Source organism: Mus musculus, chromosome 5 (assembly GCF_000001635.26).
Source record: "Mus musculus strain C57BL/6J chromosome 5, GRCm38.p6 C57BL/6J".
Taxonomy (NCBI): Eukaryota; Metazoa; Chordata; class Mammalia; order Rodentia; family Muridae; genus Mus; species Mus musculus.
The window spans coordinates 117605610-117628342 of NC_000071.6; the positions used below are offsets into that span (position 1 = coordinate 117605610).

Here is a 22733-nt window from a genome sequence, read left to right on the forward strand (position 1 = left end):
TTTCTCTAGGGAGAGCATCATTTGTTGGGCTGACGGAAGCCTGGCCTTGTCTCACCAGCCCCAGGGAGACGGTGAGCAGAGACCTCTGAACCAATCTATCTTAGAAATGGTCTTTTTTTTTTTTCTTCAGACAGAGGGAGGAAAGGGGGAACATAGCAGAAAGCATCTAGCCAGATGCCTAGCGAAATCTGCCCCAAATCAGCCATCCTTTCTAATAACGAAGGTTGTCATGAGTCTCAGCTCAATCGGAAATGACAGGCTGTGTAAATATTTGCTCTGTAACTGATTTATAGGGTAGGGAACAACAAAAAATAAGATTAGTCACTAATCATGGGGCTGCAGGAAGAGCAGGAAGCCTGGATGCCAGGCCCCAGTGCCTGCAAGGCCCAGGCCCTAACCCAGGTCTGCACGTACTCAGAGAGATGGGGATGGAGGTGTGGGTGGGTGCTGTGTAGGGCATCCACGTTAGGGTACGGACTTGTGGATCTTTCTATAGGGTAAGGTCCAGGCAGCACTGTTTGTATCCGAGATCAGCCTCTAGCTAGACGCCCAGAGAAGACTGTAAGCTGGAATGTTTTTTGTATTTGACAGCTGACTAATTTCCTTTTGGGATGGGTGCTTTTGAGAAATAGGAGCAAGTGTGTGTGTGTGTGTGTGTGTGTGTGTGTGGTCATCTCTTACACCGCTGTAAGGCTGACAGACTGAGGTAGAACCAACATCCAGGTCAACACACCCAGCTCTTACTGAGTTGCTTTCTGAGTGCATGAACTGTTGGGAGGGCAAATAATGGGCATTATCATTCCTTCTGCAAGTGAATTGTGTCTGTAGCTCACTGCTCAGCCTCTGGCATTCCTTGGTGTGGCAGTTCCCACTCCCTTGTTCTGAACTTCCTGCAGGTTCAGCTCCACACACTGCCACTCAGAGCCAACACCTCCTGTCAAAGCTCTACCCTCAGGGTGGATACTGGCTTTCACCTCCCTGTAGCATCTAAGTATGTGCACATGTGCATGCACACACACACACACACACACACACACACATGCACAGCCTCCATGAACATGACACACAGAAAACACACCCTCTCCAGTCTCTTCTCATATCTAGGCATTAGCTCGGAGGTTCATAAAGAACTGCTCAGACATGACCTTCCAGCAGGATGGAGACCTCCATGTCCATGAGCTGATTAGAAAGGCAGCTGTGTGCATCCAAACCAGGGTCCAAGCTGTAGAAAGCCACAGCTACTAGTGATGGGGCTTAGCTGTTCCAGGAGGAAGAGAGGAAGACCCTGGATGGACTCTTGGTATCAGGGAGAGGCACTGCCTAGCAACCCATACCCAGGAAGTGAAATTCGGGTGTGGCTTTGAGTGGCCCCTTGGGTGAGGACCCAGTGAACCCCAGTGTGGGACCAGGGTGTGTCCTCGATAACCCAGGGATATGAGGCTTCTTGCTGGTGGCCTGCCACAAATGCAGTTGAGTATGACCCAGTTATTCCTAAAGCTTCTAGGGAGACAGTTTCCAGTCCTTGCAGAAGCTATCTGGGAACTTCCACTCAGCCCCACCCTCTTCCATCTTTCTTCTGCAATTCCCTTCAATCAAAAGCCCCAACTAACAGGGAAGAAACAGCAATTTAATTTACCCCTCTCTCAAACCTGGGCTTTGGCCTATCACATAAGTTTCAAGCGTGTATCTTCACAATATATACATTATATATGTCATTTGCATATACATTTTCATTTCTAGGAACATTTTTTTGAGACTGGCTCTCACATAGCCTAGGCTGGCCTTCAACTCACTATGTTGCCAAAGATGACCTTGAACTCTTGATATCCTGCCTCCACCTCCAGAGTCTGGGGATCACAAACGTGCATCACCACATCTGGTTTGTGTGGTGCTGGGGACCAAACCCATAGCTTGGTATATGCTAGACAAATTGCTTTACCAACTGAGCCACATACCCTGGGATTCTCTAGGAATTTATAGAGAACTATGTTTCATAGTGTGTCAACCATATCTTCAACACAGATTACTGGTGAACTTGGAGTATCTAATTGGGAAACAGAGCTACATTCCAAATTTGATCTTGAACTTGGAACGTCTTGAAGAAAGAATATGAAGTCGTGGTGGACTGCGTCTGCCATCAAGGGCATTGCTTTCTTTCTTAGAATAAAATAGAGAGAAAGCGTTGCATACGCCACGTACAATATGCCTTATTATTTAAAAACAGTACTCCGGTTACTAAATTGAAACAGTGGAGACGAGTCTAAAAGTAACGAGGTGTCTGTCTCTGAAATCCGAACACCCTCACAGCCTGCCAACTGCTTCCTCGTGTGGACCCTTCTAGAAAATGTAGATACAGATGTCCCTGCCTCAGTGTGGGGTCTGCTCATGATTTCCTAGTTTACAATGGCGTGAAAGCAATTTGCCTTCAGCTGGAGCTGAGCTTGTGCGCTGGCTTCTCATGTCTCTGTGGGCTGGCAGGATTCAGTGAGATCTCCCTATGCCGGGCAGTGTCAGTGAGCCGTGGTTCCTGTCTGTCACACATTCTTGAAGGGGAACGGCTGCTTTTCTGTGCTGGGCTGGGGAGCTGAGTTTCGAAAGACCACTGGGTGGGTGTATCCAGTGCTTTTTTCAGCCTGTGATAGTTTCACTGGGCAGTGGGTTGATTGGGACGGACCCATGCTATCAGCAGAGGGACAGTGTGCTCTTGTGTGTGTGCCCTTACTTTTCTATAGGACACACCAGTTGAGGAAGCAGCTGGGGTCTCCATGTATCCCTCCCTATTAAATCAGCCAGCTTGGTCTAAAGAGATGGGTCTCCATGGACTACCTCCACTCCCACAACCTCACCCTAGCTTAAGCCATTAATGTCTTGCCCTGACAATCTTTTCCCTAATAACACTGTCTTAGTCAGGGTTCTATTCCTGCACAAAATATCAGGACCAAGAAACACTTGGGGAGGAAAGGGCTTATTTAGCTTACATTTCCACATTGCTGTTCATCACCAAAGGAAGTCAGGACTGGAACTCAAGCAGGTCAGGAAGCAGGAGCTGATGCAGAGGCCATGCAGGGATGTTACTTACTGGTTTGCTTCCCCTGGCTTGCTCAGCTTGCTTTCTTATAGAACCCAAGACGACCAGCCCAGGGATGGCACCACCCACAAGAGGCCCTCCTTCCTTGATCACTAATAGAGAAAATGCCCCACAGCTGGATCTCATGGAGGCACTTTCCCAACTGAAGCTCCTTTCTCTGTGATAACTCCAGCCTGTGTCAAGTTGACACACAAAACCAGCCAGTACAAACACTTTTTTGTTTCCTGGCAAAGAAGATGGAACTCAGGTGTTGCACATGTTTGGCAAGTGCTCTGCCACTGAGCTACAATCCCAACCCCTTACTGAGGGATTCTAGGCAAATGCCCTACAGCTGGGCCACACCCATCTACTCCAATTCCTCTTTAATTAAAAACAAAAATAAAGATTGAAAGAGTTATGGGTGCTTGAGTGCATGTGTGTGTATATGTATGTGTGTGTGTGTGTGTGTGTGTGTGTGTGTGTGTGTTCATGCACATGCCACAGTGTATGTGTAGAGGTCAGAGAAACGTTTGAGAGCTAGTTTTCTCCTTCCACCATGGGTTCCAGGGATCAAATTTAGGCCATCTGTGAGCTTGCATAGGAAGCACCTTTCCCCACTGAGCCATCTCTTCTACCCCATTCCATACTTGCCCCATCAGACTCCACTTTATACTTCAAGCAGGGAGACCCTTTAAAAACACAGTCTCATGGCATCCCCCCCTCCAGCTTCCTGTGGCCATTGGCATAGAATTTAACCTGTCATCAAAAAAATGGCAGAGCAGATCTGCAGCGGTCTGGTCCACTGCCCCCACCCTCATTCTGAGTTCCCTGCCCTGACTGTGCCCTCCTGACAGCACCCCTGCCTCCCTCCTGACCCCAGACCTTCCCAAGCCTCCCTTCTGCCTGACATTCAGGGCTCTACAGAATGCCACACCTGACCTCTCCCGGGTTACCACCGTGCTTCTGGATCTTGCAGCCCCAGACCTGTTTGCTGGGTTACCTGGGGATGAATACACATCTTTTAAAGGCACAGTGACAAAGGGGCCATACCACACACACCGAATTTACTTCTCTGTCCTCCCACTCCATAATAAAAGTTGGTGCACCCTCCACCCTGACTCTTTCCAGCCTGCAGCTCCTCCATCTGATGGAATGGTGGTAATTTAATTGACCACTCCACTCTGAGGCACAGTGAAGAGGCTTTCAGTCTCTGGCAAGGCAAAGTTAATTTTTCTACGATGGGTAGATAGAAATCTGACAAGAGAAAGAAGAGAGGAGAGGGAAGGGAGGATGGGGGATGAGAGAGGAAAGAGTAAGGAGGAGGGAGGCAGGAGATGGAGGGGAAATGGAACTGTTGATCTAGTGGTGAATCATTGTTGGGGTTCCCTCCTCCATTGTGGGAGTTGGAGTGGGTGGGAGTGACCAAGTGTTTCATCTTCTATAGCAGTGGCCAATAGCCACATGCAACTTTTTTTAAAAGTCTGAATTGTATTAATTAGTGAGTATTATTGTTGAATGCACATGTGCACACCCATGTGCCCCAGGGTGTGTAAGTGTGTGTGTGTGTGTGTGTGTGTGTGTGTGTGTGTGTGTGTAAGTCAGAGGACTGATCGTGGGGATTAGTCCTCTTCTTCCACCATGTGGGTCCCAGCCATGTAACTCGGGTCATCAGGCTTGGTGGTGGCAGGTGCCTTTATCCTCTGAGCCATCTGGTCAACCCACCCATGGCTCTGCAACGCTGTAAAGGTGCCTCATGTGACCAGTGAAAAGGATTTTCCATTTAATCTTAAAATTTGAGGTTAGTTGATGTTTTAGCAGCTTTGAGGAGCAGAGTAGATTTAGGCAAATGAATGGCTCCATTCTCTGAATGGATCGTCTCAGCACCTTGGGACTGGGCGGTGGAGTGGGAGGAGCTGGGAAGAGCACACTAGTGATGGTCCTTGTTGCTGTTATTGCTTTGTCATAGAGGAACCAACCATGTCTCCGATTAGACCTGCCAGTTAAATCACAGGCTATTCCCTAGCCTGAGGCTCTGAACAGTCAAGGTTATGGAAAAAGACGGAGTCTTGGTAGTCACACCCAGAGAGTACTAGAGCTTAGTAGTTGAGCATGTCTGAGCTCTGAGCATGAAGTCCACTCAGTGGTACTCAACTGGGATCAGGCGTCATAGCATTATGTGGCTGGAGCTCTGGGTTAGGGCTCTGGAGCATCCTGTGACTCTGTGAGTTCATCTAAGTGATGGTCCTACCCCTGAAGCTGAGGCTGCTAGACTTTCTTGTGTACTTCCCATCAAAAGTGGTCTTTCAACCAGGGGTGCTGGCACATGCCTTTAACCCCAGCACTTGGGAGATAGAGGGAGGAGGATCTCTGTGAGTTCGAGGCCAGCCTGGGCTACAGATCCCATTCCAGGACAGCCAGGGCTATGCAGAGAGACCCTGTTTTCTAAAAACCAAAAACCAAAAACCAAAAAACCAAAAAACCAAAACCATTGTATTTCTTCCCAGCATGCTTCTAGACTTTGGAGATGGCAGTGGATGAGACAGGGATGGAAAGGCCCAGTGAGATGGGTCAGAGATTCAGGGGTCAAGGACCTCATCATTCTGGGAGAGATAATTTGTTCCAAGCCTCAGGGGAGACTTTGAGTGAAAAAGGGTTACACCTCATTTGAGGGCAGTTCCTACCCTCATCACACAGGGACAATCATTCTTTGCCCTGTCACTGTGGCCAGTAGATCTTTGTGTGTGTCCTGAGTCAGAGGTCCAGAGCGAAAGTCTTCTTCATGGACACATGTCTATCATCACACAGTTTTGAGTGCTGACCTGGCTCCCCACAAAGGACTTTGTCCCCTATCCAGAAACAAAAGCTTTTCCTGACAAAGGACAGAGGCAAGAGGAACCTCAGTAGGTCCCATCCAGCAGCTGACTGGAGTATTCCCATCCAGTTTATTGGCTCCTTAGAACAACCCTGGTAGAAGTTAGTTGTACTAGCAAAGACCTGGGGACTCAGAGAGGTTAAGCCACTTGATAAAGGTCATGCAGCTAGTCAAAGGGTAAATACACAGTACAGAATGGTTCCTCAAATTTGCTAAATTACTTCGAGGCCAGATTGGCTATTTCAACCTTTAAAAGGCCACGCTCTCAGCAACTTAGAACACTCAAGAGGCCCAGCAGTTACCATCTCTGCCCACTTCCAGGCCCTTTGTGACCCCAAAGCAAACAGCAGAACAGCACCTCTCCATGCACTTGGCCCCACTCCCCGTCCTGTCCTCCAGCCCTGGCAGCTGCCAGCCTGCTGCCCATCACTGAGGACTTACCCCTTCTGGTTGTTTATATAAATCAGAATTTGTGGTTCTTTGCCGTGTCTAGCTTTCTTTCAGAGGCGGGGCAGCTCCGAGGTCCCCGTGTGTTAAGGCTGTGAGTCGGAACATCATGAGACTGAAGTGCGTTTGATTGCCCAGACAGATTCCCCATTTGTGCTCCTTTGCCCAGTGATGCGCATTTGGGTGCTTTTTTTCTGCCCTTTGGTGGTTGTCATTTACTGTCACTGTTCATGGACATTCCTTGTCTGAAGACTTATTATGTGGTAGAACTGCGGGGTTGCACAGAACTCCCGTTTTACCTGGTCAAACCGTGGGCAGTGTTTTTCTGTAGCGGTCACGCCCTTCATGGTCCCCCTAGTGATGCCTGTGACTTCTCAGTCTCATCAGCTCTGGGGAGTCCTCTTGTGTTTGAGCCTGGCCATCCCAGGGAGACTGAGGTTGTAGCTTGTTATTTTGATTCATGTTTACCCCCACCCCCCACTCACTCTCGTCAGCATCTCCTTGGTGCTTAGTGGGTCTTCATACATCTTCTGGAGGGAACATGTCTCTTTCAGGCACCTTACTCACTCTTCACCAAGGTTTTCTCTTTTTAACTATTGTCTGAAAACCTCCTGTTTCTAAGCCATAACTTTCTGTTAGAAATGAAAACTTTTTGGCTGTGAAGCTTCATGTTAGGCTGGCCCCAGGGACACCATCAGCCACTGCATCAGGGAGCACTGGCTTGCCGTCTACTGCAGAAAGTGCTGAGTGCTCCTGGGGCAGAAAGCTTATGGGGTGAGGTCACTCTTTCTGGCATCTGGGACTCACCTTGTTTCACCACATTAACCAGAGTTAGCTGTTTGTGGTGAGGTCTTGGAAGATAATGGCCAGGCTGTTCTCTTTCTTCATGGATCATGTAATCCAAATATCTATGCTACCGCAATCTGTCTTCTCCTGTGCATCCTCCTGGAGAGGGGGGCAGATGCCAAAGTTCAGAGATAACTTCACATCTGGTCCATGTGGCTGCCTGGGTAGGGATGTGACTCAGGATGTCTTCCCCACTGCTCTGTCCATCTCTCATGTCCTTCTTTCCCATACTGTATTCCTTCCTTCTTTATATCCATCTTTATATCCTACAGTCTTCTCCTTCTTTCATCCATTCCTCCATCCATCACATCCATCTATCCATCCATCTGTACATCCATCCACTCGTTCATCTACTCAGCTACTCATCAATTTATTCATCTGTCCATGTATCTATCTATCTATCCATCCATCCATCCATCCATCCATCCATCCATCCATCCATTTGTCCATCCATCTATCCACTCATTCATCTACTCAGCTACTCATCCATTCATTCATCTGTCTACCTATCTGTCCATCCATCCACCCACCCATCCATCCACCTATTTGTCCATCCATCCATCCATACATACATATATACATACATCCACCTATTTGTCCACTCATCCATCCATCATCCACCCACCCCTTCTCCCCTCCCTTTTTCCATATTCCTTCACTCATCTTTCTCCCCTTTTCCTTCTTTTCTCACCTTCCCTCTCATCTCATTCTTCTATCCCTCCCTCTCTCCCTCTCTATTTTCTTCTCATTCATTGCACCCCCTTTCTTCTCCTTCCCCCTTTCCCTCCTTTCCTTTCTTCTATCTGCCTGTCCGACAGTCACCTGCACACATCCTGCTTTTGTGACTGTGGATTGGTAACCACACCACTTCTAGCACCTCAGAGCTGCTAGTTGGAGCAAGACAAGGACACCTGTCTTGCTTGGGTTGGTAAGACCTCAGTACCCTGGGCTCCTGTGTTTGGGGGTGGAGGGATGCTCACAGCTTTATGCGCAGGGGTTTGCCTGTGTCCTCTTCCCTTGCCAAGGCTGGTAGATAGTAGAGAGTGTTCTGGGCATTTTAGGTAAAGTCTGGCCTGGTTTCAATGCTCAGCTTCTTCCTTGGCTTTCTGCATGGCTCTGTGTCCATTGGACATAGCGAGAGTACAGCCGTGCTCAGGACAGGAAACAGCGCACAATATTGTCTGGGCCAAGCATGCTACTTTATAGGTCCTCATGGTTGCATGTGGCCTTCTGAGAAGGGGTCAGGGTTCTCTCTCCATTGTCCAGGTAGGAAACTGAAGCCCAAAGAGGGAATTTCCTTCCTGATGACTCAAGTCCCATCTTTCTGTCCCCAGTAGCTATGACCTGGCCTTGGTTTATGTGCCTTCTTAAATCCCCACTGCTGGACACCTGTGGGCAGTGTTAATACTGGTTCTGATTTCTAGTTTTTCCAGCCCTAGGCAGGGATGTTACTGGATGAAGGCTTTTGTAAGGGTGAGTACCTATCTGAACCTTGCAGCAGGCCCCTGAAGGGACAGTAGGTAGGATTGGCTCCTGCCACAGGGGCACTGTGAGAGGTGGCTGGGCAGTGAGCATGTCTTTTTTTTTTTTTTTTTTTTTTTTTTTTTTTTTTTTTTTAAGATGACCTAGAGCCCTCCAAGATTGGTGGTTTGCAAGTAGGCTTTTCAGCAGCCACCAGAGGGCGCTCAGACCCATGCTGGGCTGATGGGAGTGTGGGGCTGTAGATAGGAAGGCTTTGAGAGACCAGCTCCTTGGGGAAGGGAGACGCTTCTCAACCAGTGTTTGAGGTGTGTTTTGTGCCACTGAGTACCAAGCCAGGGGCTTTTGCCCTCGGGGAGCCAGCAGTTAGGAGTGGGAGGCGGGGAATCAGAATGTGGTGTAATATCCCTAGACTACAGCCATGTTCAGAATACTCACTTAGGCAGCACCTACTGTGTGCCAGGCAGCTCACATAAGCAGCACCTACTGTGTGCCAGGCAACTCACATAAGGAACACCTACTGTGTGCCAGGCAGCTCCATAAGCAGCTCCTACTGTGTGCCAGGCAAGTCACATAAGGAGTACCTACTATGTGCCAGGCGCCAAGCCAGTTGCCAAGGATAGAATCATGAAAAATCTAGGGTCACTGCCATCAAGACCCACACCCTGCTGGGGAGATTACAAGTGTGGGGAAAATTGGAAAATATGATCATATGGACATGAAACAACAAGAAAATGAGGAAACCGCTAGCTTAGGCTGGTGGGGGTGGGGGATCTGGAAGGAGACACACAAGAACTGAGTTATCAAGACAGAGATCAAAGAGAGTGAGCAGAGGTGAGACCTCTTGGCTGTGAAGACAGAAGGGTCAAAGGTGAGAAGGCTACTGGCCCGGGGTATATGGGGAGGGGAGGATGGCTATTGGGAGCCGTGGTTGGGGGCTGGGGATTAGGATAGAGAAAGTGAGGTTGTCTCAGAGAGTTAGGAGAAGATGTTACAGATATGGTCACTTTTGAACTGGACCGTGAAGTATGTGTAGGAGTTTGCCAAGCAGGGGAGGCAGCAAAATAACATGAGTGCAGTCCCTAGGGTGACTGGCCTGAGGGTGGCATGGACGGTCTGGACAAAGTGGCAATGAGGCCTTGGGAGCTGCTTCTGCCAGGTTCTCCCTCATCTTATTTGCTCCAGTGTCCCCCTCACACAGAGAATGGTGGTGGGATGTTCTGCCTAAAGTGACTTCAATGGTTAAATGAGGGGACCCTCCTAAAGTCCTTGATTTTGTCTCTGGGGTGGAGCTAGCGCTTAGTTCCGACTCGTGGTGACAGCTCCCGCTGTCACTGATGCTGTTAATATTCCCAACCTCCTGATTGGTAAAGGGCGGGTTTCCAGACACCGGTGTCCTGTGAGACGCCCCCGTTTAGCTCCCAGGAAAGCACAGACAGCACTAGACCGGAACCCTGGGCCTTTAATACTTCTGCCTCATCTCGGTCCCAGTGTGAGGACTCTCACTGGAAATTGAATAACTTTACCTCCCAGTGATCTGTTTACAAGGAAGAGGGCCAGGAAAAAAAGAGAGAGAGAATAATAATAAAAACGAAACACCCTGAAGACCTGGTTTTCTCTTCTCTGTTGCTTATTCAGGACAGAGCTTTGTTCCATAGTTTAGGCTGACTTCTGGGTCAGCATCCTCCTGCCTCAGACTCTGGAGTGCTGGGATTATCGAAGTACACCAACCACACTAGCCAAGCCCTGGATTTTATGTCAGGATTCAACCACCCATAACTGCTAAGGCCCTCACCTTACTTATTTTTTTTAACATTAAACACACACATTTTATAGTTATTTTTATTGTTTTTTATTTTATTGCTGTGATGAAACACCAGGACCAAAAGCAACCTGGGAAGGAAAGGGTTAACTTTCGCTCACACTTAAATGGAACATGGTTCATCATGGAGGGAAGTTGGGGCAGGAACCTAGAGGCAGGAGGTGATACAGGGGCCATGGAGGGATGCTGCTCACTGGCTTGCTCCCCATGGCTTGCTCAGCCTGCTTTCTTATAGAACCCAGGACCACCTGCCCAGGGATGGCCCCGCCCACACTGGGGGCTGGGCTATCAATCAAGAAAACGTACCTTAGGCTTGCCCACAGGCCAATCTTGTGGGGACATTTTCTCAACTGAGATTTTTCTCTTTCTAAATGATGGTAGATCCTGTCAAGTTGACATAAAACCTTCCACCAAGATGGTGCTGATACAATATTACTCGAAAGACAGTTAACATTAGTCTCAAGTCAGTGTCACGTGATCATGTGGTGGTGGGAAGACCGCTTACTGGCAGGAACGTTCTAGAAGACTAAGAAACGCCCAGTTACATTCCATCAGGCTTGGCCTCAGTATACGTTGTGCTTGTGTTTGACAAAGCACCGCTGTTGCCAGGTGGGCGCCATTTGTATTGACGGTGTAGACGGCCCAGACAGATCCATTTTTCTTGTCTCCTCGTTCTGCTTCCTTTGCAGAGCCAAGAAGAAGAGCAAACCCTTGAACCTCAAGATCCACAGCGGCGTGGGCAGCTGCGAGAACATCCCCGCCCAGCAACGCTCTCCGCTCCTGTCCGAGCGCTCCTTGCGGTCCTTCTTTGTGGGCCACGGGCCCTTCCTGCCCTCCACCCCACCTGTCCACACTGAAGCCAATTTCTCTGCAAGTAAGTCCCTGCTGGCCCCCTGGCGACATCGGCTGGGGGTGCACGGTGTTTGTGCCATTTATCCTGCTTCTGAATCTCACAGGTCAAGAGGCAGCCATTGCTTGCCACCTCCCTCTTACCTGCACAGCTGCTGGGTCTTTAGATGGTTTTGAAGGGGTTGTGAATGGTACTTGCTGATGATGGGCTGTCATACAGCCTCTGTATCCTCTTCGGCTAGCTGATGTGAAGGAAGGACAGCTGAGAGCCAAGTTGGGGATATCAGAATGGCACCCATGTTTTCTCTCTTTGCTCCCTACCACCTCTCAAGTGCTTGTCTTGGGGTTTCTCTGTCGATGTGGGGTCTGGGATGATGTCATGCATGTTTTATTGGCTGGGGCTAACATGTAACATATAACATATAGCGTATAACTTTTGCATTTCTGCCATGCATAGGGGTTCAAGCCAGGTTAAGTGCAGTCTAGGATTTATAGTCCATGTCCACTAATTGCTGCCAGAGGCATGGTGCTTGTGACTCAAGTAGAAACAGGAATTCGTGGTGGCCAAGGGCTGAGTTTCCAGAAAGTTCCGATCTTAGCCAGAGGCATGATCTGCTAAACGGGTGCAGATGTGGGCAGAGGGGAACCCTGAAGTGAGCCCAGCTGCTCCTGCACCAGCATGGGATGGTCAGGGGATGTGGGATGCTGGCTTTCACAGGCACTGTCTCCTGCTCCTTAGCATTACCCTAGATTGCCTGTACTATCCTGTTGATCTGGAGAGTAGTAAGAGGAGTTGCCTGAGCACGAGGCCAATCGCTGCCTCTGGTACATTGCAGATAGATGATTTCCATGGTGTAAATGGGGACACTAGAGAACTCCCTCAAAGTCACACCATTACCTAGTAGTTGAGCCAGAATTTGAATCGGATCCCTCCTTTCCACTCTCCCTCCCTTCCCCCTCATCCTCATTTTCTCCCTCTCTACTTCTACAGAACTCTGTGTGTGTGTGTGTGTGTGTGTGTGTGTGTGTGTGTGTGTGTGTGTATGTAGACAGGGTCTCACTATGCAGCCCTGGCTATCCTGGAACTTGCTGTGTAGACCAGGCTGGCCTGGAACTCACAGAGATCTAATCCTGCTTCACCCCCCCCCCCCACACACACACATCCACACCCACACATCCCTACCCCGCTACCTCCCAGGCATGGAACCCAGGTCCTTGTCCACATTAGCCAGGAACTCTGCTACCGAGACGGCATCTCACTAAATTGTTCAACACACTCTACAGCCTCTGCTATCTCCTGCCTTAGCCTCCTGGGTAGCCAAGGTCCCAAGCCTGCACACTGGATCCCTTCAAGATTCATATAGAATGATGAAGAGAGCCTGTGGGCAGCTGAGGCTCTCCTCCAGAAGGACACATGCAGATATCAATAGGAAAATATTCTGGTTTATGGCTTCATCCTAGCGCCTGGGCTGCTCGGGCCCTGCCTCAAATCCACTAAGATGCCCCAGGATGGACAGGTCAGCAGCAGAAGGCCAGCTGATTAATTTATCAAGGGAAATCACTGTCTGAGAAGCCAGAGATGGTGGTACGTGTGGTGGATCTGCATGGTAGTCAGAGTGTTGCTTGGTGAGTGGTGACAAGGGAAGGGGACCATGGCCCATAGATCAAACAACTGGAGCAGTAGTTGAGACACCTGTCCTAGCAAGAAATGTGGACTCTGGAGGAAAGGAGTACCTGGGTTTGAGTCATGGCATTGAGTACTGCAGAACTCAGATAAGCTTAGAGTCTAGTCTAATGGGCTAAGAGGTTCTTAGTTGAACTTCACTTACTTTGTCTGTAAAATGGGCCAATTATTCATTAATTCCCATACGCATAGTATGGATGATCCCTTTGTACAGGGCCTGTACACAATAGGTACTTAATCATGATGCCTGTTTCTCTAGCAGTCCTGCCTCATGGTTAATTATGGCTGTTGACTCATGGTCCCTCGGTACCCACGTCACTTCCCTTCAGCCCTAAGAGGCTTGGAATTTACCTTGGCATCAGGCTGATGGCAGGCAGCCTCCTGCATCCATCTGTCCTTGGGCCTCAGTGTCCTCTGAGTGAATGTCATCGCGTCCCCTTCTGAACGGCTGACTGTGGCTCTGATCTATGCTTCTGACCAGAGTGAAAACATCTATCTACTTAAAACAAAAAACAAACAAACAAACAAAAAAACTATGGGCTGGCATTTTTGGGTCATTTTTTCTCATCCCACCACAGTCCCTCAAATTCCCCTTTCCCCTTGTATCCACCAAAGAGGGAGACAGGCCTGTCTACTCACCTGAGGTCAGTGACAGCAAAAGACTGTTAAGAGGCAGCTCAGAGATAAGCATGATGATGTGCATGCCTGTAATCTCAGCACTCGGGAGTCTAAGGCAGGAGGATCCAGAGTTGAAGGGCAGCCTGGGCTACATTACAAGTTCTAGTCTTGCCTGGGCAACATAGCAAGTTCTAGGCTAGTCCAGGCTATATAGTAAGTTCTAGGCTAGCCCAGGCTACATAGCAAGTTCTAGGCTAGCCCAGGCTATATAGTAAGTTCTAGGCTAGCCTGGGCTATATAGCAAGTTCTAAGCTAGCCCAAGCTATATAGTGAGTTCTAGGCTAGCTTGGGCTGTAGACTAAGACCTAAAAGGCAGCCCTTCAGAGCACGGCTGCCCTTTGGATGATCCTGGTGTTTGTACTCAGAAGCTGTTGTCTGACCTCCCAGGAAGAAACAAGACAAGCCTGGTCTCTGGGAGAGTAAGTCTCATGGAGTGTGTGGTCTGCCCTTCAGCTTCCCTTTCAATGAGGCCCCAGGTTAGCCTGCATTCTGTATTTCCCAGGAGTTTTCTCTTTCTATCTGGGTCTCAGTTTCCCCAACTACCCACTAAGAGACTCGAGACAAATACCCGACTCATTTAGAACACACTGGGGTCAGAGAACTCAGTTGCCAGGCGCTGGTTCCCACTTTCTCTTCATGGTCCTCAGTTTTCCCATCACCCCCTGCTTCTGGGCTTTGTTCCTGCAGAGCCATCCCAGAGAGTCCCTGGGGCCATGTCCTTGAGACCCATGGGGTTTCCACTAGTCACTATCCGTTCTGGTCCCGGTGTGTAAGTTCCAGGAAGGTGCCGTACCATCTTCATATCCCTGGGGATGCCGGGCAGAGCTGGCTGGAGTGGTGGGGCCTGAGGACCCCAGGGTATCCACCCTCACATGGATACAGAAAGTCCTCTCCCTAAGTGCTTACCCTACTCCTTTGATGTCAGGGTGACCAACAGGACAAAGGAGGGCATGAGAGTTTCAGCTGGTGGAGTAAGGTTTGCCAACCAACCGTGTTCACAGGTTGGCTCAGATATGACAAAATGCAAGACGTCATTCTCCCATGCCTCCGCTTACCCTGATACTGCTATACCAAGTGTGAGTTGAGCACACCAGGAGTTGAAAGGTATCAGATAGAGGAAATGTACTGAGTCCCACAGCTTAGCAGCTGGAATTGTGCCCAGACCTGTCTCAGGGAGCATTGTCCAGGCATCCCCCAAAGATGCTGCATCCAGCATGCCTTAATGTGCTAGAATACACCCATCAGCCTGAAGATGGCAAACTCTTAGAACCCAAGCTTATGCTTTCTGTTGTGTAGCTTTCCTGGGAATGAAAGCACGGTGAGTAGGCTGTGTGAACATGTCCCCCCCTCCCCGCCACTCCCCGTCCCCTGCTGCCCTCTGACCTGTGAAGTATCACATGTCAGGGGCATCCTGTGTCCTTCCTGTGTTGCTCAGGCATGTCTGACTGGGACTCCTCCTGTGGTGGTCTGTATATGCTCAGGGAGTGATGTGATTAGAAGGTGTGGCCCGGTGGCAGTAGTGTGGCCTTGTTGGAGTGGGCATGGCCTTGTTGGACAAGGCATGGTCTTGTTGGAGTAAGTGTGTCACCATGGGTGTGGGCTATGAGACCCTCATCCTAGCTGCCTGGAAGTTAGTCTTCTCCTAGCGGCCTTCAGATGAAGATATAGAACTCTCAGCTCCTCCTGCACCATGCCTGCCTGGATGCTGCCATGTTCCTGCCTTGATGATAATGGACTGAACCTCTGTACCTGTAAGCCAGACCAAATTACATGTTGTCCTTATAAGTAAGAGTTTCCTTGGTCATGGTATCTGTTCACTGCAGTAAAACCCTAACTAAGACAGCTCCACACACCTGGGTTTTTTTTTGTTTTTGTTTTTGTTTTTTGTTTTTTGTTTTTTTTTGTTTTTTAAGCCCAGCAAGCCACAAACATGTGGCTCTTTGTAGAATTGTCTCCAACCCCAGCTGCTGTAGAAGAGGCTATTTCTAAATATCCTTAAAACTCTATTTCAGAGTGAGTATGCTCCACCTACCAGGATGTAGAGAAGGTAGGGTCAGGGCTGGTACTTAGAGCTTTGTGTCTTGGTAAGGGGAATTCTTGAAGCTGTTTGCACGTATGGTCGGATGGGGGTGATTTGTAAACCTTGACAGTGGTGATAATACCAACAGCCATTGGTGTTCACTGTGCTGTGACAGCATCATGAGCCTGTCCAAAGGCCCTCCCCCTCTGTCGTTCATGTGTCATGATCTTCTAGAACGTTAAGACTTTCATCATCCACTTTTCAGAGATGAAGAAACGAGGCTGAAGTTGGGGACCTGGCCAAAGGTCATAAGGTCATGAAAGCAGAGAAGGACCAAGCCATTTTGCAAGGCCACCTTCCTTACCCTCGTGCCTCTGTTTTTTTGTTTTTTGTTTTTGTTTTTGTTTTTCCTGGTTTGGAGAACTATCAGGTGGTTTTGTGGAAGATGTCAGCACTCTGTATCCCCCACGTGTTAGCCCACTCCCCACCCCCTGGGCTCTGCTGTTAATATTCACTGCATCGATGGGCCCAGGTGGTGGCCAAATCTGATGGGGTAGGCAGCTGCAGAGAGTGGCTCCTGGCAGCTTCTGTGACTCACTCATCCTGACTGTCCCCTGTTGAAGCTGAGGAATGATCTAGCAATCCCAAAGAGCTCTGGGGGGTTCCATGTTAGCTGCCTGTGACCCTCCCAGCCTTTTAGGGCAACAAGGGGCTATAACTCTGTGACTTCCCTACCATGATCATCATGGTGGCAGCTGGAATCATTCCCCTTCAGTTGATCCCTTAGAAGATGCTATACCCCATCTGGGATGTCCCTCCAGCCTCTATGGGCATCACCACTTCTATATGCAGTTCCTATCCCTTGTCCTGGAAACAAGGAGAGGAGTTGACCACCAGCCAAGAACTCGACCTTGTGTGTACCTGGAGGCTGAGTCAGATCTGGGTGTGACAGGGGGCGGCTATAGCAGGTGGCAGTGAAGGTGACGAAGCTGAACCGCCGGCCATGTTCCCACCAAGGCAACTGCTGGGGTTATAAAGATACCCGGGATGGGGCTGATTATATAATGGGGTTTAATGAGGCTTGAAGCCAAGGCTCATTACCCCTAGAGGAGGGGGAGGAGACGTGCGCATCTCTGTAGAAGCTGGCAGCCTGAACCGGAGGCGCATCTTACAACCGGGACCGATCATCCTACTGTGGGGAGATCCTGGCTCAGGGGAGGCAACTGCAATAGGGAACATATACCCCATGGGGCTGACCCGAAGGGTGCTGCTTACTGGGAAGGATTAAATGGTGGTGCTGATGTTGGTGTCTGGGTCCTGCCCTTGTGCTGGCCCGTCAGACCCAGGACTTGCTTGGCATCTAGTTCAGAATTCCAGGCTCTGAGGCGTCCATTGTGTGAATTCCCTGGTCCATTCCGCAAGGCGCGGGAGTGTCTGCTTTGTAGGCATGAAAAGTTGTCCACTTCAGGATAAAATGATGCATAGCTGTCCGTCACATAAAGCCCTGCTTGCTGCAGCTACCACTTGCTCCATCCTGTCTCTGCCTCTGTCTTTGTCTGTCTCTGTGTCTCTCTCTGTCGCTCTCTGTCTTTCTCTCTGTGTCTCTCTCTCTCTCTGTGTCTCTGTCTCTCTCTGTCTCTCTGTCTCTGTCTCTGTCTCTCTCTCTCTCTCTCTCTGTCCCTCAGTGCCTCTCCTTGTTTCCAGGACAAGGGATAGAAACTACATATAGAAGTGGTGATGCCCATAGAGGCTGGAGGGACATCCCAGATGGGGTATAGCATCTTCTAAGGGATCAACTGAAGGGGAATGATTCCAGCTGCCGCCATGATGATCATGGTAGGGAAGTCACAGAGTTATAGCCCCTTGTTGCCCTAAAAGGCTGGGAGGGTCACAGGCAGCTAACATGGAACCCCCCAGAGCTCTTTGGGATTGCTAGATCATTCCTCAGCTTCAACAGGGAACAGTCAGGATGAGTGAGTCACAGAAGCTGCCAGGAGCCACTCTCTGCAGCTGCTTACCCCCATCAGATTTGGCCACCACCTGGGCCCATCCATCGTTGCGGTGAATACCATACTCTCCGTGGTCAGTTTAACCTTAGTGATGGACAGGGCTTCTATCTTCAAAGTGCGTCCTAGATGGCCCCCACCATCAAGAGCCACACATAAACATATGGTAGAAATATAAATATAAATGGTTTATGGGTTCAGGGGCTCACACCTGTCACCTCTATACTGGGGGGGGGGCAGAGGCAGGAGGACCCAGAATTTGAGACCAGTCTAATCTCCTTAGCTAGACTCTCTTGCCCAAACAAACACATGTAAACTCTTTCTGTTGTCCCTTACCCATTGAATGGGGGGGGGGGGACCAGGGAAGGGGGTCTCCCTACCTGAGTTTTCACAAACCCTACCCCTACTCAGCAGGTTCAGCAAGTCAGAATACCTGGGCACTTTACATTTTGAAATGCCGTCCTCCCCAATTCAACTGAGGGCAAAAGTATTTAAGTCATCGACTGATCCTCTCTGAGCTGGCCCGCTTTTTGCTTTTCAGTTTTTTTCTTAAACAGTATGGTGTAATGCCTCTTTCACACACTTGGATTCTCTGCTTGGTAGTGTTGTAAGCAGCCAGAGCTAATGGAAGGTGTACACGGACCCTGGGCAAGCATTGGTAATTTTGGTACCCACAGGTTTTGATTCCCTGGGCTGGGATGTTCTGTGGATATCGAGGGGGAAGTTGAGCTTCAAACACACAGAAAAGTTGCTGGGGAGATGCTGAGAGCTTCTAAGTCCCATCTATCATAATCATTTCTTTGTATTTGGTCTCCCTTCTTCCTCTCCCTTTCAGAACTGCCCAGTGCAGTAACCTTGACTCTGCATGGGTCTTTTCAGCCAGCCTCACCCCATTCTCAGCAACTGCCCCAACTGCGGTCTCCCTCATTGTTTCCTGCGGGCGTAGGATCCAATCCAGCATTGGCCTAGATGTCTCTTACCACTCTTTGCCTGTTTGTGACGCTGGCATCTCTGCACAGGAACACAGTGGTGCTGCACAGTGTCCCTCAGTGGGGTCCCTTGTGCTGGGGGCCTCAGCTGTCTTCAGGGGAAAGGATACCTGAGGAGGTGATGTTGTGACCTGCCTATGGCACTGTAGATCTCTAGGAATCCCCACAGCTTGAGAGAGAACTGCCTACCACAGGGTGTCCTCTAACTCCAATAGTGGTAGTAGATGCACACCCAACTCTTTGAACCCTCCACCCAAATAAAGAAGGTGTAATAGGACAAAAAAGTTAAAACAAAGTCCCAGCCAGGGCCAGCAAGATGGCTCGGTGGGTAAAAAACACTTACCACACAAGCCTGCTGACCCAAGTTTGATCCCCGGGACCCTTACAAAAATCTGGGTGTGGTGGTGGCCATCTGCAATCCCAGCATGCCTTTTTGAAGATGGGAACTTGAGACATGAGACTTGCCAGCCAGCCTGGAGTATACACTGGGGCAGAAACACAAGACCCTGCTCCCAGAAGGTGGAAAGAGAGGTTGATTCCCTAAAGTTGTCTCCTGACCCTGTGCTTGTAGGTACCTGTGCTGGACTCTCCAACTGACCCTTTCATAACAAATAAACAAATATTCCGGCCACCGATGATAAAGGTATTTCTACCCAGCATGAGCAGACGTATCATAAATGCAGGCCTGCAAGCTGCATTTGAGCTGTGGGTGACCTGGGGGCTCTCACTGATTATATATGTATGTATGTATGTATGTATGTATGTATGTATGTATTTTCGAGACAGGGTTTCTCTGTATAGCCCTGGCTGTCTTGGAACTCACTTTGTAGACCAGGCTGGCCTCGAACTCAGAAATCCGCCTGCCTCTGCCTCCCAAGTGCTGGGATTAAAGGCGTGCGCCACCACGCATTTATTTATTTTTAAGCCTGTGTTCATGTATCATCTGCATCAGAAAGTACCAAGTCCAGTTCTTCAATTTGCCGACAAGGAAACTGAAGCTGGAAAGTAGAACTAAGGCCAGACAGTAGGAAGGACTGCCCAGGGTGACCCGGATGAGGCTGGAGCATGCTGCTCCTGATGCCCATCTATGAATATTCCTCCAGAAAGGTTGACCAGCATCTGCGTCTACCAACGTGCAAAATGTTTAACAGTGAGGCAGTAGGAACTCACCAAAGACATGGGGCCTCTGCTTAGCCAGTAAGGCATTTTGCTGTGTTCAGGGCTGCTGCTGCTTCTGCTGCTGTGTGCGTGTGTGCGTGCATGAGAGAGACAGAGATAGAGAGACAGAGACAGAGACAAAGAGAAACGGACACACAGAGTGAGCGAGACAGACAGACAGACACACACACACACACAGAGGCAGGCATACAGACAGACAGATACACATACAGAGAGAGAGAGAGAGAGAGAGAGAGAGAGAGAGAACGCACATCTCCTGCAAGGCCACTTCCTAGTTCTTATTAACTCTCTTCCCCTTACCTTGTCTGCCCACAAACTTTGCAATCCTTGCCCCCGCACACAGTTTGGGCTCAGCATGAGGCTGACATTCTCAGACCTTCTGTTATGATTGCTCCCACCAGGAACCGTAGCAACCAAAATTGGTTGGTAAGCGGTCGGTGCTGGGAGGCAAGGGTGTCATTTGCATCTACTGGATGAGTCCATCCTGGTTCTGGTTCAAGTGCAGGCTGCCAGAGTGGGCACTTGTGCCCCTGCTACCACAGCCTAGGGTCTGAATGTCACCACCTTGGACCCAGTAATCTCCCAGGTTACTGGGGGATGACTCAGACCCGACTCCGTTTATTAAAAAAAGTACCCAGATCTAAGACTCTGCGATGCACCCCAGACATTGATAAGCCTTCTCCACGTCCATGTTCTGTGAGTGATGGGCCAGACTTCAAGAGAGATTTGTGCCTGCATGATATATGATAGAACAGAGGCTGGAGACGATGAGCGCCTAAAGCTCCACGTTTTGTGGGCTTTTTGTACTTTGAGCTGTCTGTCTGTCTGTGTCTGTCTCTGTTTCTGACTTTCTGTGTTTGTTGCTCATGGGCACTGTGCATGTGTGTACATTTGCAGTGGTATGGATGCTGTATGAGTACAGAGTGGGAAGACAACCTTGATGGTTGATGCTCCAGCATCCTGCATCTTTTGTTTGGAGGCAGGGTCTTTCATTCACCTGGATCCTTACCACTCCGGCCAGGCTAGCTGGAGGGCAAGCGCCCAAGGGTCTCACCAGCACTGGGACCATAGGTGTGCATCCCTGTGTTCAGGTTCTCGGGATCTGAGCTCGGGTCATCTACCTGCCTCTGCCTCTTCAGTGCTGGGGATAAAGATGTGCGCCACCCAACTTTATATAGTTTTTTTGTTTTAAGTTTTTAAGAAGTAGTAGAAGGGAATTTGGACATAGAAAAACCCAGGAAGCAGAACCACAGAGGTCCTAGCACCCAAGGGTCACTGAGGATTCCTGGCCACTATCAGGATCCAGAGGGAATGCCGGACACTGTATCCATGGTCCCTGCAGGGCCCCATCTCTTGACACCTAGAAGAACAGAGTAGTCCAGCCTCCAACCACCCCAGAAGATTCAGTCCCAGTGCTTCCAGCCCTCCAGTTGGGGGCATGACCTGTGGCAGGCCCTGAAGGCTGTAAAAAGCTTCTGCTCTGCCCCAGTGACTTGACTACCAGGCTACGGAGCCAGCATTCCAGGGGCCCTGCAGCTGGCTGGGGAGCCAATGAGGCACCACTGGGGGGAGTGACTTAGCTCTTCTCAGCTGTGAAATTGATCGGCAGTCATTAAGTTCCAGTGATCACCTCCCACACGGCCCCCTAGTGACCATAAAGAGTTAAATGCAGCTTCTGGAGGTGCCCCTTAGCTCTCTGGGCAGCAGTTTGCTGGGGAAGGGAGGGAGGGGAAGGCTTCTGGCCGAGGAGGGGGCTGGAACCAGTTAGTCACATCATTTGCAGCCTGGCCTTGGCCACACAAACCTCTAGTGCCTGTCATGCCGAGGAAACAGACTCTCTTTGGATTAGGCCATTTTCCCAGTTAAAAGGGTCTCAGTGGGGCCATAGCTCAGTTGGTAGATCACCTACCTAGCAAGCAGAAGGTCTTTGGCTCAGTCCCCAGCACCTTTTGAATGGATATGGTGGTGTGCACCGATAATCCCAGCACTAGGGAAGTAGGCGTGGGAGTGTCCGAAACTCAAGGTCATCCCTAGCTACATAGAGTTTGAGGCTAGCCTGGGCTATGTGAGACTCTCTCAAAAAAATGGGGTTCACCAGAACGCCTTTGACTTTGTCTTGCTGACACATTTTCCAAATTAGGAATACACTCAGTAAGTTCTTGATTTGGAAAGGCTGCCTGTCAGGTGGGCTAGGATGCTGTGTGAGTGTTAAAGGGATCCACCCCTCCCCGCCCGCCCTCAACAATGGATGACAAGAGTTTGATTCTCCTTGGAAATCTCCTGCAGCTGAGGCCAGAGACGCCAGATCCCTGGGGCTGCAGTTATGGACAGTTGTAAAGGAACCCTTTGAAAGTCAGCTCTCCGGATCTGCGGATCCCGGGAAACAGGACCTTGGTGACCAGGCTTGCCTCCAGGTGTCTTTACCTACTGAGCTGTATCACTGGCACGTATAGAAACATTTTAATAACATACTTACAATGATCTGGTAGGGCAAACAACACGGGCCAGTCAGCTGTTGGGGAGGGAGGTGAATAACATTTTATTTGAAGCAGGTCTGAGACTTGAGAATGGTAGGTGAGCGGGTCAAGTGCAAGGCTGACTCCTGTCTTTTGAGACTTGGTTCTCTGTGAGTTTTCTTTGTTTAGACATCTACCCCCTGGTTATCCAAGATTCGGTATTAGGAGGAGCTGGATGGAGGGTGTTAGAGAATCCTAGCGTATCCTTGTAATATATGCCTCTCCCTCTTTCTCTCTCCCTCTCCCTCTCCCTCTCCCCCTCTCTCTCCCCTCCTCTCT

General features: G+C 49.6%; 1 protein-coding gene across 3 annotated transcripts in view; it reads left to right on the forward strand.

Annotated features, from left to right (window-relative positions):
* Nucleotides 1–22733, forward strand: part of Ksr2 (kinase suppressor of ras 2) — a 353995-nt gene that overhangs the window by 191608 nt on the left and 139654 nt on the right. For all 3 annotated transcript variants that reach the window (NM_001312914.1, XM_006530393.4, XM_006530394.4), the window contains one exon: nt 11223–11407. In NM_001312914.1, coding sequence (NP_001299843.1) covers nt 11223–11407 — 185 coding nt within the window. The remainder of the gene's footprint in view (nt 1–11222; nt 11408–22733) is intronic.